The sequence below is a fragment of the Falco cherrug genome, chromosome Z (genome assembly GCF_023634085.1).
Source record: "Falco cherrug isolate bFalChe1 chromosome Z, bFalChe1.pri, whole genome shotgun sequence".
In the NCBI taxonomy this organism is placed as follows: Eukaryota; Metazoa; Chordata; class Aves; order Falconiformes; family Falconidae; genus Falco; species Falco cherrug.
The window spans coordinates 44,164,936-44,178,603 of record NC_073720.1 but is presented as its reverse complement, the minus strand read 5'-3'; the positions used below and the strand labels follow the sequence as shown (position 1 = coordinate 44,178,603).

The window sequence follows — 13,668 nt, the reverse complement described above, 5'->3', positions numbered from 1 at the left end:
GGAAAAGAATACCTGACTTCTGAGTAACTTTTTTCTCCAAATGCTCAAGTTATTTGCTTGTCAGAAAATCTTCCATAAAGCTAATATCTGAGCTACTGTGATTTGAAGTAAGCTTTAGTTATGACAGCATTCCTGCTTTGTTCATCCACCCCAGTACTTTTCTTGGCTATTGGAAAAAAAGCCATCCAAGTTGTTGTATCATAATTGCCAGCTCAAACTAGTTGTGACTGTATAATTGTCTGATTGAATTTAAAGCTCCATTGTGAGAGTTCTGTAATTGGCAGTCCTTATAACAATATTCTGGCAAGCTCTATTATTAATACTCAACTCCCAAATACTGTATTTTCCATTGTAATAAGTGAAGCTGGCTATTGCTTCTTTTTTCAATTAACAAACTGTTTACATAGCTTGAATTATATTTTGCAACTTCTATGCATACTTCTTTTAGGGAATCGTCCTTATGTTTTCCTATCTGCTCGTGTACATCCTGGAGAGACTAATGCAAGCTGGGTTATGAAGGGAACGCTGGAATACCTAATGAGCAATAATCCAAGTGCCCAATGTTTACGAGAATCTTATATTTTCAAAATTATTCCCATGCTCAATCCAGATGGTGTCATAAATGGAAAGTAAGCATAAGTTTACTCACAAATATGTAACCTTTAGTACTAAGTCTTTGCATCTGTTATTTACCAAAAATCTTAAAATCTAAACTAATCCCAGAAACACAGAAATGCAATACTTAACATGGAAAAAAGAAACACTTAAAAATTACTAGGACTTCTCAATTTTGTTTGGCCTTTTTAAAGGCAGATGCATTGTTCCATGAATCTCAGTTTTATTAAAAGTATTTTCAGTTGTTCATGGATGATAATCATTCCTGTGTGATTTGACATGACATTTTAATTGTCTCTCTGAATTAGTCTTGGATGGGTGTTAGTGTTACATGAGAGCACAGCTGCTTTTAGGAAAAAGCTAAACAATTTCATGGTTCTCATGAACAAGACCAGTCCTTGTATCTGAGAGAGCTTTTTATGTATTTTTTTTTTTAATTATAGTTTTTAGAAGGATGTTATGGAAATGGTTGTTGTCAAATGCTATTAAAAGGGGGATAGTTAACAGGTATGCAAGAGAAAGGGTAAGAGAGTATCTTGATTTAATTAAAGTTACTAGAGTAATTCTTTCACTTACTACCACTTTTCTTAATAAATTTAAGGGATATTTCAGAACCTTTTGATACTGCAATGAGTAAGCATTTAGCAGTCTATATTTACTTGCTTACAGGGAATTAAAATGAAATGGAAATTCTGGTGTGGTGAATCTACAGTTCCTTCTTACCTAGTAATGGATAAAGGTTTTGTGAAAAAAATAATAAAACCCTAACCAGTTATGGATTTTAGTAGAATCCTGTCTTTATATACCTAAAAGCATGTATATAACAAAACAGCTGGAATTAAATAATTCAGAATACAAGTGGAATTTTAATACAGGGACAAGTAAGAAATGTGTCCCAAACAGACATGGTCTAAAGACAAATGTACTGAAGATGACTTCGTGTTCATGAATTTCTGCAAGTTTAGAAATTCTTGCTGATAGCTGACTGAATACATGATCTTTAATCTTTACTGTTTTTTGGTTTGTGGTTTTTTTGGTTGTGATTCCTTTTTTTAAATTTTTTTGTTTTTCTCACAGCTACTTGTGTTCTAGCAACTTCATGTTTCAAATCTTAGGTTTCTGGCTGATATTAGTCTTTATATTACAGAAGTCAAGACACCAAAACTGTAAAGATACCATATATTTGAAATTCCTGATTCTTGAACTAGCATTTGAATAGGATTGCAAGCCTTCAGTTTTAACAGCAAATAAGCAAGATTACATTTAATTTGTATAAGAAGCTACTTCTAATTTATTTTTAGGTTTTCTGTAGTGTAACTTAACCCCCCCACCCCCCACCCCCAAATACTTCTATTGTTTGGCATGTTGGAAAACTGAAGTTTGTTTCTCACCAGACTCCTTCCAAAGAAGCACTGGTGACAAGGAAAACATGAGGTGGTGGGGGTGGGGGAGGCTTATTTAAAAGTATGATAATACAGACTACATCATGTGTTTTTCCACCCCCCCACCCCCAACCCCCCCCACAATAGCCACCGTTGCTCTTTAAGTGGAGAAGATTTAAATAGACAGTGGCAAAATCCAAATCCAGATCTGCATCCCACTATATACCATGCTAAAGGGTTACTGCAATATCTGGCTGCTATAAAACGTTTACCTTTGGTGAGTACGTGTGTGTGAGTAATTCTGAATCTTTTTAACCTTGTCTATGTAGCTAGTCTGTAAATCAAACATTTTAATATGTTTTTTTAAACTGTGTCACACTTAAATTCAACTTGGAGAACAGGTTTTCTGCAAACCTTTAGATCTAAATCTTTTTTTCTTTGCTAGGGTAGAAGGTTAAACCTTCCTTCAATGAATCCTACATTTTTTGTCTTAATGTGTAAGAGTTGTTTCCTGTTCCTTGGAACTTTCAACAGTGCAAATAAAACCTTTTATTTCTTCTCCTATGACTTTTATAAAATGTTATTTCCATATGTCTTGGCTTTGTTTTGCCAAATGATTTATTGTAGGTCTACTGTGATTATCATGGTCACTCCCGTAAAAAGAATGTATTTATGTATGGCTGCAGCATCAAAGAGACAATGTGGCACACAAATGTTAATGGTGCCTCTTGTGACCTGATGGAAGACCCTGGTTACAGGGTAAGTTTGACATTTATGCCTTTTTCAGTTGGCATGAATTTGGAATATACATTTCACACAACTTCCCAATATTATTCTGTGCACACAGTGAATTTATAGCATAAGCAGACTTGATTAGAACGGTCTCTTTTTCGTTCTGAGAGTTTAAAACATACACTAATACAGCCAAAGTAGAGTGGTTTTTTGGGTTTTTTTTTTTTTGTCTTTGTACCAATACATGCTTTTTTGTGTTCAACATTACCATTGTAATAAGTAACATGGCAGATATGCTTCTGTGCATTTGTAATTACTGGATTAAAAAAAAAAAAGTGATTTAAGCATGGTAAATAATATTCTAGCAGACAGGGAAATAAAAATACTGAATTGCTCTGAGAAGTACTAATTTTTGTGTATGGAAATAGGCAAGGTTCCTTTTATAAAGAGGAGTACTTAAGGCATGTGCCCCTAATACATATACATAACAAACGTGCACAAACAATATCCACTACATTGACTTAAGCTTTCAAAAATTGTGAAAGATTTAACGCGTTACCTGTTTCTTCTGTGTAACTCCACTGCCGCCTTGTGGCAACTGCGAATCTGTCCAGCCTAATGCCTACAAACCCCGTAATTTTTTTTGAGATGCATATTTAGTCTTTAAAAGAGTGTGAATGCACGTTAAAATGCTTGTTATGCATCCGTGAATGTAAATGAGTACAGATACTTTCCGATTTTTCCCCCCCTCAAATCTCCATCACTTTTAAAAAGAATTCTATGGCTCCTTCATTTTCTTGTGTGATTTCCTGGATGCTGAGTCTGATTCCATTCACATCTGCTGCTCAACACATTTATACGGGGCTTTGCCACTTCAGCGTGCACTACTATAGTGCATAAAAGACAATAGTCAATAAGAGTTGTAGGAAAAAACCAAAAACTTTTAGCTTCAAAAAGCCAGACCGAATGTTTGGGCAAGCTTACACTAATAATGGTATATTTACAATGGACACAGTAAATTCAAATTGGTCATGTGTTTTGGCTTAACTGATACAAATAAAAGCTGGAAAGAAGGTAGTCATTTAGCATTAGTGAAATACATACATTTGCATAACTGTTTTCTTGTCTGTTTCCAAAGCTGTCATTTAAACACTTACATTGAACTTCCAACTTCAGGAACATGAATCAATATGTATTTAGTGCTTTGCAGAACATGAATGAACTTTATGTATTAATAAAATACTGCATGTGTTAAGACTGTTTCAACAATCCAATTTGCAGTCCTAAGTAAGAAATTGAATTAAATTAATTGTATGAGGTATGTATTACATTTAACTTGAGCAAAGTTACTTCGGTGAATTAGGAGGACATGGTGATCACCTGAAGAATTCTGTATCCTAATGTTACCAACATGATTAACACTTAATTTTAGTGATTGAATCTAAAGAAGAGGACTTTAATAAGGGGGAAATTGCAGGCCTGTTGTCACTTGAAAACATGGGGTTTTGAAAACTCAAGGTGGAGGAATGTTTTCATTTTTTCTCTTTTAATTCAAATTGCAGCAAAATTTGCTTGTGATTGCATATTCTCCTCCCCCCAGTTCCATAAATGAAATAAAAGAATCACTGTATTTTTCCAAATTCTGTCCTGCAGGCACTTCCCAAGATTCTGAGTCAAACTGCCCCAGCATTCTGCATGGGCAGCTGCAGCTTTGTAGTAGAAAAGTCCAAGGAATCAACCGCGCGAGTTGTTGTGTGGAGAGAGATAGGAGTACAAAGGAGCTACACAATGGAAAGCACGTTATGTGGATGTGACCAGGGCAAATATAAGGTAAGAAAATATATCAGTTAAACTGTTCTTGCTTGGTAATTTCTCTCATTTGCGTCAGTATCGGGTTCTATAACCCTGCTTGCTTGCTTTAAACACCTAAAATTCTTCTAAGATCTGTGTACGCAAATATTAGAGTGGAATGACATAATTTACAATATTACAGGTTACATAAGTCTTCATCTGTCACTTTACACCCCCCCCTTCTCACACCCATATAGTATGTTGTGCTTATTGGCTGTTTTAACAAGATTAATATTAAATACTGCTTGTAACACTATATGTATGCATGTAACTAAAAAAATCATAACTGTTCTTTCCAGTAGATTAAAATTGGGTAGTAATAAACCCCAATACTAGAATAAAAGATTCCTTTTCACATGGCAACTTCAGACTATCATGGCAGTTCATGGTTCTTCAGCAGACATTTAGTAGTGTCCCTTACAGAATTTTCTTGTGTAGCTGCAGAAACAGGCTTATAAATCAAAATGCTTTAATATCAGGCTACCAGAACTGCAAATTACACGTCTCTGAACTCATCATAGTTGTTTGACTTTGTGACTTAAAAATTATTTTCAGTTTGTCTCATTCAAAAGCATTAACAGGGCTGGATATTTGAAAACAAAACATGACCCTGTTTGTGGTTTCTCACTAGTAGAAAACTTACTTAAGAGGAAATTTTCTTAGGCAGAAAACCAGGAGAACCACTGCCCTAATATCTAATCTTAAGCCTTTGTTACTGGGTTAAATTTAGCTACAAATTGAAGCAAGTTTTTGGAATGAACGTTCATGGAAGAAGTGACAGTTTCCTCTGCTTGAAAACAGAATTAAGGAATGCTAATCAAGAAAATAACCACAAACTTTAAAAAGGTGCTCTTGACAAAAAGAGGAGGGAGGACAGAGCAGGAACAAAACAAAAAATTGAAACATGGTATATTTAATATATTAATATATGCTCCAACACCAGTGCTTATCTCCTTAGAAGAAAAACATATTTTGGCAGGAATTTGAGGAGGTCTGTAACTACTAAATGACTAAGTTAATTTTGTCAGTTAACAGAAGCATTCCCACTATTGTCAGAATATTCCATTATTTCTCAGATTACGTCATTATGGAGCTTTAAAAAAAACCTCATCCAGCTTGCTTATTTTGAAGCTTCTAGGATATTCTTATACATGAACCTTGATGGCTTTAGCAGTGTTGCTGCAGAAAGTTCTTAAGAAAGGTGAATTGAAGATACTTTGTGGATAAACTTGCAAGATGCTTAACCTGCAAAGCCCTTCTTCAGTGAGGGAGGAAAAAAAAGTCTAAATTCTGTGGAAAGGTTCTTATTCAAAAAGATAAGAACATTCTTCTGTGTAATATAAACTAGCTAATGAGATCAAATTGTTTTGTCATTCATTTTATTTGGAATAAAACAATTTGTGAGGTCTTAAGCATCCTCTGAATGTACAGGAAGATTCTTCATTTTTTCTTCAAAACAGTAATGCTTAGACTTCCTAAGAAAGGGTATCTAAAAGTCTAAGATGACTAGACAAAGAGCAACATCTCTCCAATGAAAAGGTCAAAGAGATGAAAAGGCTTAGGCTTTTTTTTTTTTTTTTTTTTTTTTTTTTTTTTTTTTTTTGTGTCTGGAGGGCGTGGGACCAGCAACTCTGTGAATAAACTTGCGGTATGAGTTAGATGACATATTTCATAATATATTATTTCAAAATACAATCCACAGAGAGGAGTTAAACTGTAGAAGTTTCCTCCCTTCCTATTCCGATCCCAATGGACATGACAGTTCAGATCTGAGGAACTGGACTGTGTACTGTGGTCTGAAGCACTTTTCCAGTCTTCTTGTTTGGCATCATCGCTGAATTTTGTTTTAAAGCACAAAGAGCATTACTCAACAGTTCTGTTCTTTGTGGAAGAAGTGCTCGGTCTTTGCCAAAGCTGGATAATACCAGAACTTCAATTTTTGGTTCTGCTAGACTATTTCTAGCCAGAACTGAGATTAGTAATTCTTACCTGAATTTAGGATCCCTAGTGACAGAGTTATCTCTGGAAGCAATCTCGTTTTAACTACCTGCATGAGTGAGTCTTCCTAGCGTGTTGAGAATTAGTGCTGCAAATACTGCTCAGCCATCTGCAATTCAAGATACCGAAAAGCCATCAGGTGAAAGATCTACTCTGGAGCATAATTAAGATGCCAAACAAAAGCACAATTTCTTCAATAATTCAAACCACCTGAAAACTGAAATCACTCCCTTTCATGATTGGAGATTAATATGTTTGGGAGTATTACTACTTTTTTTTTTTTTTAAAGTTAATAAAGAAGATTTTGTTATCTGTCAATTTAATGATGCACATAAAGAGAAGACTTTAGGAGATGAAGATTCAGTCAATGAACTTTGTCAGTTACCATGATTCTTCCGTCTCTAGATTTTGAGTTCTGAAAAATGATCGCATCTTTGTAGCCTCTGCTGAATAAGAAAGCAGAAGAACAAGATGATGTTCTACTGTCCAACTGACTTCTCCAAATCTTAGTATGGCTGTTTTCAATTTATTAAGTACATGTTACAGTAATATTCTTCTCAACTTAAGGTCAGTCCATTGTGCTTTTGTTTTGCACCTTTGCTTTCAGGTAACAAAGTTCATCACTGAAACTCTGTGTTCATGTGAAGGTATTTTTGTGACATGCTTAGTAAAGAAGACTTCAACCAACCATCTAAAATGTTACTGTCTAGCAGAAAGACAGTTGTATAAAATGTAAAAGAAAAAGGAATGAAATTCAGTGCATGGTTTTAAAAAGAAAATAAAACCAAAACCAGCTACTTTCAGTGCTTAAAAGCTATGTTTCTGACACTTAAGGAACTTTAACAGGCCACAGCTAAAAGTACTAGAGCAACAGCTGAAGGTGATTAGGAGATCAAGAAGAGGAGTGTAATTAAGGCTTCGGTGAAAATGAATTTCACCTCAGGTTCCTTAGGGCAACTATTTATTATTATTATTTCCTGAAACAGACTTTGCGTCTCTTGTTTCATGGAAATTAAGAGATTTGGCTGATGGAAGAATAACAATAGGTAAAGAAATCTGTTATGTGCCAGCTGTGTGGTATTGCATTATGATTTAAAGAAATAACAGAAACAAATTTAGATTTTGACATAGGCTTTTACAGCAAGTATGTAGGCCCTTCAGTGTAATAAGTTCAAATTTTATCATCCAGGCATTTCACAGTTACCTACCTCCAATCTGATCCATTTAGGTCTTTCTAGTTATGTCTTCTTTCTGCTGTGCTGAAAATAGAGACACGGAACATGCACACGCTATTTATCTTTCTAACAATTGTCTTTGCACTTTCTTTCATACTGTACTTTTGTCCTTTTTTGACTGAAAACCACTCCTATTACACTGTCCATAAGGAGTCTGTGAACTAACGGTAACTTCTTCAGCAACAGATATAGACAATGATTGGAAAATTTTCTGAACCATCAAGTTGTGCACGTTAGTAATCTGTGTAACAGTGAGATTACTGTTACCCTTGTCCTTCCTTTTCTGCATACTTGTTGCCTCTTGTCCTTAATGTTATTTTAATCTTTTTGGGGCAGGGACTGTCTTCCTGTGATTAGCGTAGTGGAGCCCCAGCTATGATTGGGGTCTTCGAAAGTTATTGACGTGCAAATAAATACAAAACAAAAACAAAAAATTGGCCTCTGTGGATAAGGTACTGCACTGGGAGTGAGGAGAACTGATTTCTGTTCCCAGCGGGGTCAGTGACATGCTGAGAGACACTGTGCAAATCGCTTCAACCCTCTCTGCCTCCATTTCTCCATCAGTAAAGTGAGGATAATTCTTCCTTTATTAATAAAGTGCTTTGAAACCTACAGCACAAAAGCATTATAAAAGAGGTAAGTAGTATTACTATTAACAATAATACTCAAATATCCAACTCTTGCTCACTGCTGACAGGTTGCTGTACCATTTGACTGGAGGATGGCACTGTTTAGATTAGTGGATGCAGCTTTAGCTTTCTTGTTACTAAAAAACACCTTCTTTACGAAGACTACTGAGGAAAAAAAGAACTTGCAAGAAAAATAAAATCAAACTTTCCATTTATTACGTGTGTATATGTTAAAAACAAAGTACATGAAGAATGCGCGGACTGTATCATTTCTGGAGCAACAGAACACTTTCTTTTAAATGTTCCATTTTAAAATACATCAGTGTGACAACATATGCAAAGCTTATGTGTATGTTTTTTAGTGTTTAGTAAAAAAACCTCCTACTCCGTTCTTTTTGCTTCATGTATTTTCCTACTTGATGACTTAGTTCACCACCAGTTCCTGGTTCTTCTGCTTCCCTGCTTCTTTTGTCAAAGCTCCTTTTTAACTCTTCTTTACCTTAAGAGGCTTAGAAGATCCAAACTAAAATCCTTTTAAATTTTCCTGAGATACAGAAGTTGTAAAGGAGGAGGTTGAGTTGTGTTGTGACATTGAATTTGTCAGTGTATATACTGTCAGTACTAGTAAATTCCATAATTGTTGAGGATCACTCTAGAATATCATTCTCTTGTCATAAAGTAGTTAAGACCGGAGGTTCTGTCCTTACGTACTGCACTGCTAGCTAAATTAAAAGTGTAGAATTATCTGACAGGAGGCTTTATCACAAGCATCATATTCTCTGAGTTTACGTAAGTTATACCTCCTAAAAACTCTTTGCAGAGGAAAATGCCTTGGTATATCATTCAAGTTAGAAAACAACTATGGGTTTTGATACTTTGTTGTTTTTAATTACTAAATGTGTGAATAAATGCTTTCAGAATTAACACATGTATCCTCTAACTTATAGGAGAGGAAGAGATGTTTGTATCAAGGAGTAACTTGCCTTAAATAGTCTTATTTATGTGTCAGAACATGGCAATGAACTTGATCATAGCTACGATATGAATTTGCTAAATTTTTTCATTCTGATGGAACTTCTGCTGAAGAATCTTGTATTTGAAATTACTACTTATATATTTTTCTCAGGTTTTAAACATAATTTTTACTTACAAACTTGGACACGATACCTGCCTCTTTTCTAATGCCACTGGGTAAAATCCTGTTAATATGGATGTGCCAGAAGTGTAGACTATTAACCTCCAAAGAAATGTGGAAGTGTCCAGAAGTGTCTGTTCAGCCTTAGAGGAATGGTGTAGATATTCGCTGAGTTTTCTCTGATACTCTTAAGTGTTTACAGGTCTTATTTGTTCTGTCTTTAGAGCAAGCAAGTCTATTAAATAAAATAACAAAATGTATTTTAAACAGTAATCCTGCAGTATGTCTGGGTCCATTTGCATGTACCTATTTTATATTTTTAAATCTTATTTTTAAATTAGGGATTGCAGATAGGGACAAGAGAACTGGAGGAGATGGGAGCAAAGTTCTGTGTTGGCTTACTGCGTTTAAAAAGAATGGCCTCACCTTTGGAATACAACCTGCCTTCTAGTCTGTTGGATATTGAAAATGAACTGATTGAGTCAAGCTGTAAAGTGACAAGGTAGTACACGTTTATTATATTTACTTTTTTTCTTTTTTCCTGTTCAGGAAAAATTGCAGTTCTCAAGTGACATAAAGATTCTCTCAAAAATATTCTTCCACTCATCAAAGAGAATGTTGATGTGTTGTGACCCGTTAGTGTAACAATAATCTGAATATATTGGATACTTATTGTGTTAATTCAATTGCTTCACATTTTGAAAATAAACAGTAAACACAGACTGTATGTCACATTTGTTGCTGGGGTAAACACTGACAATTTTAGTGTCATTGGGGAGTTACTACATGCAGTAAAACGCAGTAGGTCTTAGGTCTCAATTGTCTGAGAGCATTTTTTTTCTTTTTTTCTATTACTGGCTACAGCATTAAAAATTTACTTAGACCAACTTGAAGTATGTGAGTTAAAGCACTGTAAGAACTTTGATGTTTATTTCTTCCAAACTTTTTTTTTTCCCCTCTGGTAGAGATACAAAACAACATTTAAAGAATTTAAAACCTGTGAAATAATGTTTGGGTCAACAAAGAAATGTATTATGTCTTTTTCATAGCTAGCTTATTAAGTTGCCAATTCTTTAAGCTTTAGACAGGCCTGCCAAAGTATGCATATTATTGCATATTTCCATTCATGTAATTCATAACTCAAGTAGCGACATGTACATGGTAATAGGGGATGCACAACAAGTAAGCTATTTCAGATGTACAAGCATCTCTTTCTGAAAATCTGGTTAGAGGTTAAATAACGCGGAGTTCCAGACTTCAGAAAAGCTTTGAATTTGAAAAGATTTACAACTGTAATATGTTACCACTTGGCATACTTAGAACCAGAAATGTTTTTATAGTGGCCTTGGCTGTAGCTCCAACTTAGCTAAAGCAATACTGTAGAAATTTGAGAGGAGAGATGAAATTTATTATTGGTTTTGTGGAACTGAAAGAAGAAGGTGCTTGAGACTAAGACTTTATCATTAAATGCTAGACTAATGAGCAATTTGTCTATAGACCATGCAAAGCTAGCAGAGATATGGGAGGACATCTGTGGTACCCTATGGAAGGGGGAGATGATGTTTATTTTAGTTCCAGCATTTAAACACATAAGTGTTACCAGAATGTGAAGTACTGAGAAAAGCTGGAGCTTCTGTTCAAGCTTAACATCTACAGGTAGTAACGGAAGTTGAAGTATAGGCTAAAAGGTGGTAAGAACAATAGGAGTAACAATAGGAGAGTGTCTTAAAGAGGTAGTTGAAAGTATATAAAGAGTAGGTGTGATGGGTAGGTATCTACCACTCCAGTGATGGTTGTATCCCTCAGTATCACTTGCTCACTGGTACAGCCTTAGCATGCTTGTAATGGCCAGATTTTTACTGTTGGATCAAGTTTTGTGCTTGGCTAAGGCTGAGTTAGTGATTCCTGGAAGAGATAGGATCAGAAGGCAGCTTTGGAATAACCCACCCCCACCAGCATGTAAGCCTCACTGAAGCATGGGTAGGCTCACTGGGAGAGAGAGTGTCATATGGCAGATGCTGAAAAAAGAAGAAGGTGCTCTACAGCTATTAGAACAGCATTAGCATGATGTCTCCTGGGCAGCTGAAACACAGCATTTTAATCACTAAGAATGCCTTGGTGATGTTTACTGTACTAATGTAACATTGATACCAAAGCAATGGTAGCAGCAGAGAGCGGCACTCAGCATTTATAATATTTAGTGTATCACTCTAAAGTTTCATTGGAGGTTGTATGCTTTACTGTCAGCCTTGTAAGATATAGTTTGAAAATGCAAATAAAATGTCCATGTCCTTGGTTTTGCAAGGGTAAAACCATATTCCACTATCTTTATAACGTGTTAAAAAGCCCCAACAAAGTGGAGGGTGAGGGGCAGGGGACAGGGGTAAACTGTGAATGGTTTTGAACTCTTTTATTTTTTTCTTTCATTCCTTGCATTGTTTTGAGAAGTTGGCCGTTAGAATAATTATCTCTTTGCTCTAAAAAGTCTCTTGCTTTTGTGTGGCATAGTAGTTTAATGAGCAATACTATAGGAGATTAGCACAGAAAATCTGCTTCCTCTGCTGTTATGCTGTGGGCTTAGATAATTGATCTTCAGGCAACTGTGGAAAGCAGATGTCTTGTCATGAGGTTTTGGATTAGGAAAACAGATTCAGTGGGTTTTGTCTCATGGACAGGGATCAACCTAAGGGAAAAAAATTAATTGCTTATGTATAGTTTTATATGTATTGCCAGGGATTCTGGATCTGTATTGTTTGAAGGTAATCTGTTTAGGATTATTCTTAAATATTTGTGGAGTTTACTGTCTCAGACATTTCAGTTGTTCTTTGGGATGAAATGTAAGTGTTGACAACAGAGGCTAAAACTTGAGAAATGGAACTTGTTAACTGCTAAGGAAGTGTGTAGATGCTTGAAAAAAGTTCTACAGAGCACCTCAGATACATTCCTTCAAATAAAACTGGTGAGCAAGGGGAGATGTTTTACACTGTAAAGCTCTTGAAAGAAATCACCAGATGGAATTCCGTCTTTATGGTAGAGGAAGTCTTACTACAGCAAATAAAATTTTTGTGATTACAGTTTTCCTCACAAGGCCTTTATCAAAATAAAAAAGGAAACTGGGAGAAGAAGAGGAGGAACCAAAGTGACAGCTGCTTTCAAATACAAGAAGTCAAGTGCAAAGAGCCTGTTCCCTTTAGAGCAGATGGAACAAGGAGCAATGGCCTTAAGTTACAAGGAAAAGACAGTCTAGGCTTTATGTAAAAATTCTATATGGAAGCAAAAATGAAGTTCTGGAATAGTCATCTGCGGAAGTTGCAGAGTAGGAGATTAAGAATGGTATAGACAGGCTTCTGTCTAGAATAGCAGTGGGAACAGCTGAATTAGCCTTAATGCACAGAGGTACACAGAAGGGCTGTGGCAAACTTCTTCACCAAGTATCATACTTAAAATAAATCATTTATTCATAAATACTAAATAGTTAAGACTCTCTTCTGTTAAAGCATTGCCTTACAGCGTTCTCTCAAATACTTGCATGTAAGAAGGAAGTGCCTATGAGGGACCACATGGAAAAAAGCCTGGAGACCCTTTCTGGGAAGTAAACATGCTGGGGTGCCTCTTTGAAGTGCCTCCACAGTCATGTGTGCAGCACAGGGGCTAAATATGAGGAGTTAAAGATCTGTGTGCAGTTGCAGGGCTATGATCTTTTTGCGATCATGGAGACATGATGAGATGCCAAGAACTAGAATGGTGCAGTGGAGAGCTACAGGCTCTCTAAGTAAGGACAGGCTGGGAAGACAAGAGGGGAGGTTGCCCCTTATGTGAGACAGCAGCTGGAATGCATGGCAGTCTGCTTGGGTATGAATAATGAGCCAGCTGAGAGCTCATGGGTGAGGATTAAAGAGCAGATCGCTCAGTGTGACATGGGTGGTGGGTGTCTCCTGCAGGCTGCCTGACGAAGAGGAACAAATGGATGTGGCCTTCTACAGACAGCTAAAAGCAGCCTCCAGTTTGCAAGTCCTGGTTCTCGTGGGGATCTTCAACCACCCCAGTATCTGCTGGAGGAACAACACAGCAGGGCATAAGTGGCCTGGTTT

General features: G+C 36.1%; 1 protein-coding gene across 13 annotated transcripts in view; it reads left to right on the top strand.

Moving 5' to 3' along the window:
• AGTPBP1 (ATP/GTP binding carboxypeptidase 1) overlaps positions 1-13,668 on the top strand; it is a 66,921-nt gene that overhangs the window by 39,055 nt on the left and 14,198 nt on the right. For 10 of the 13 annotated variants that reach the window (XM_055698809.1, XM_055698811.1, XM_055698808.1 and 7 more), the window contains 5 exons: positions 449-629; positions 2,145-2,274; positions 2,625-2,756; positions 4,383-4,559; positions 9,919-10,079. In XM_055698809.1, coding sequence (XP_055554784.1) covers positions 449-629; positions 2,145-2,274; positions 2,625-2,756; positions 4,383-4,559; positions 9,919-10,079 — 781 coding nt within the window. The other 3 variants (XR_001334936.3, XM_055698813.1, XM_027808420.2) reach the window with 3 other exon arrangements.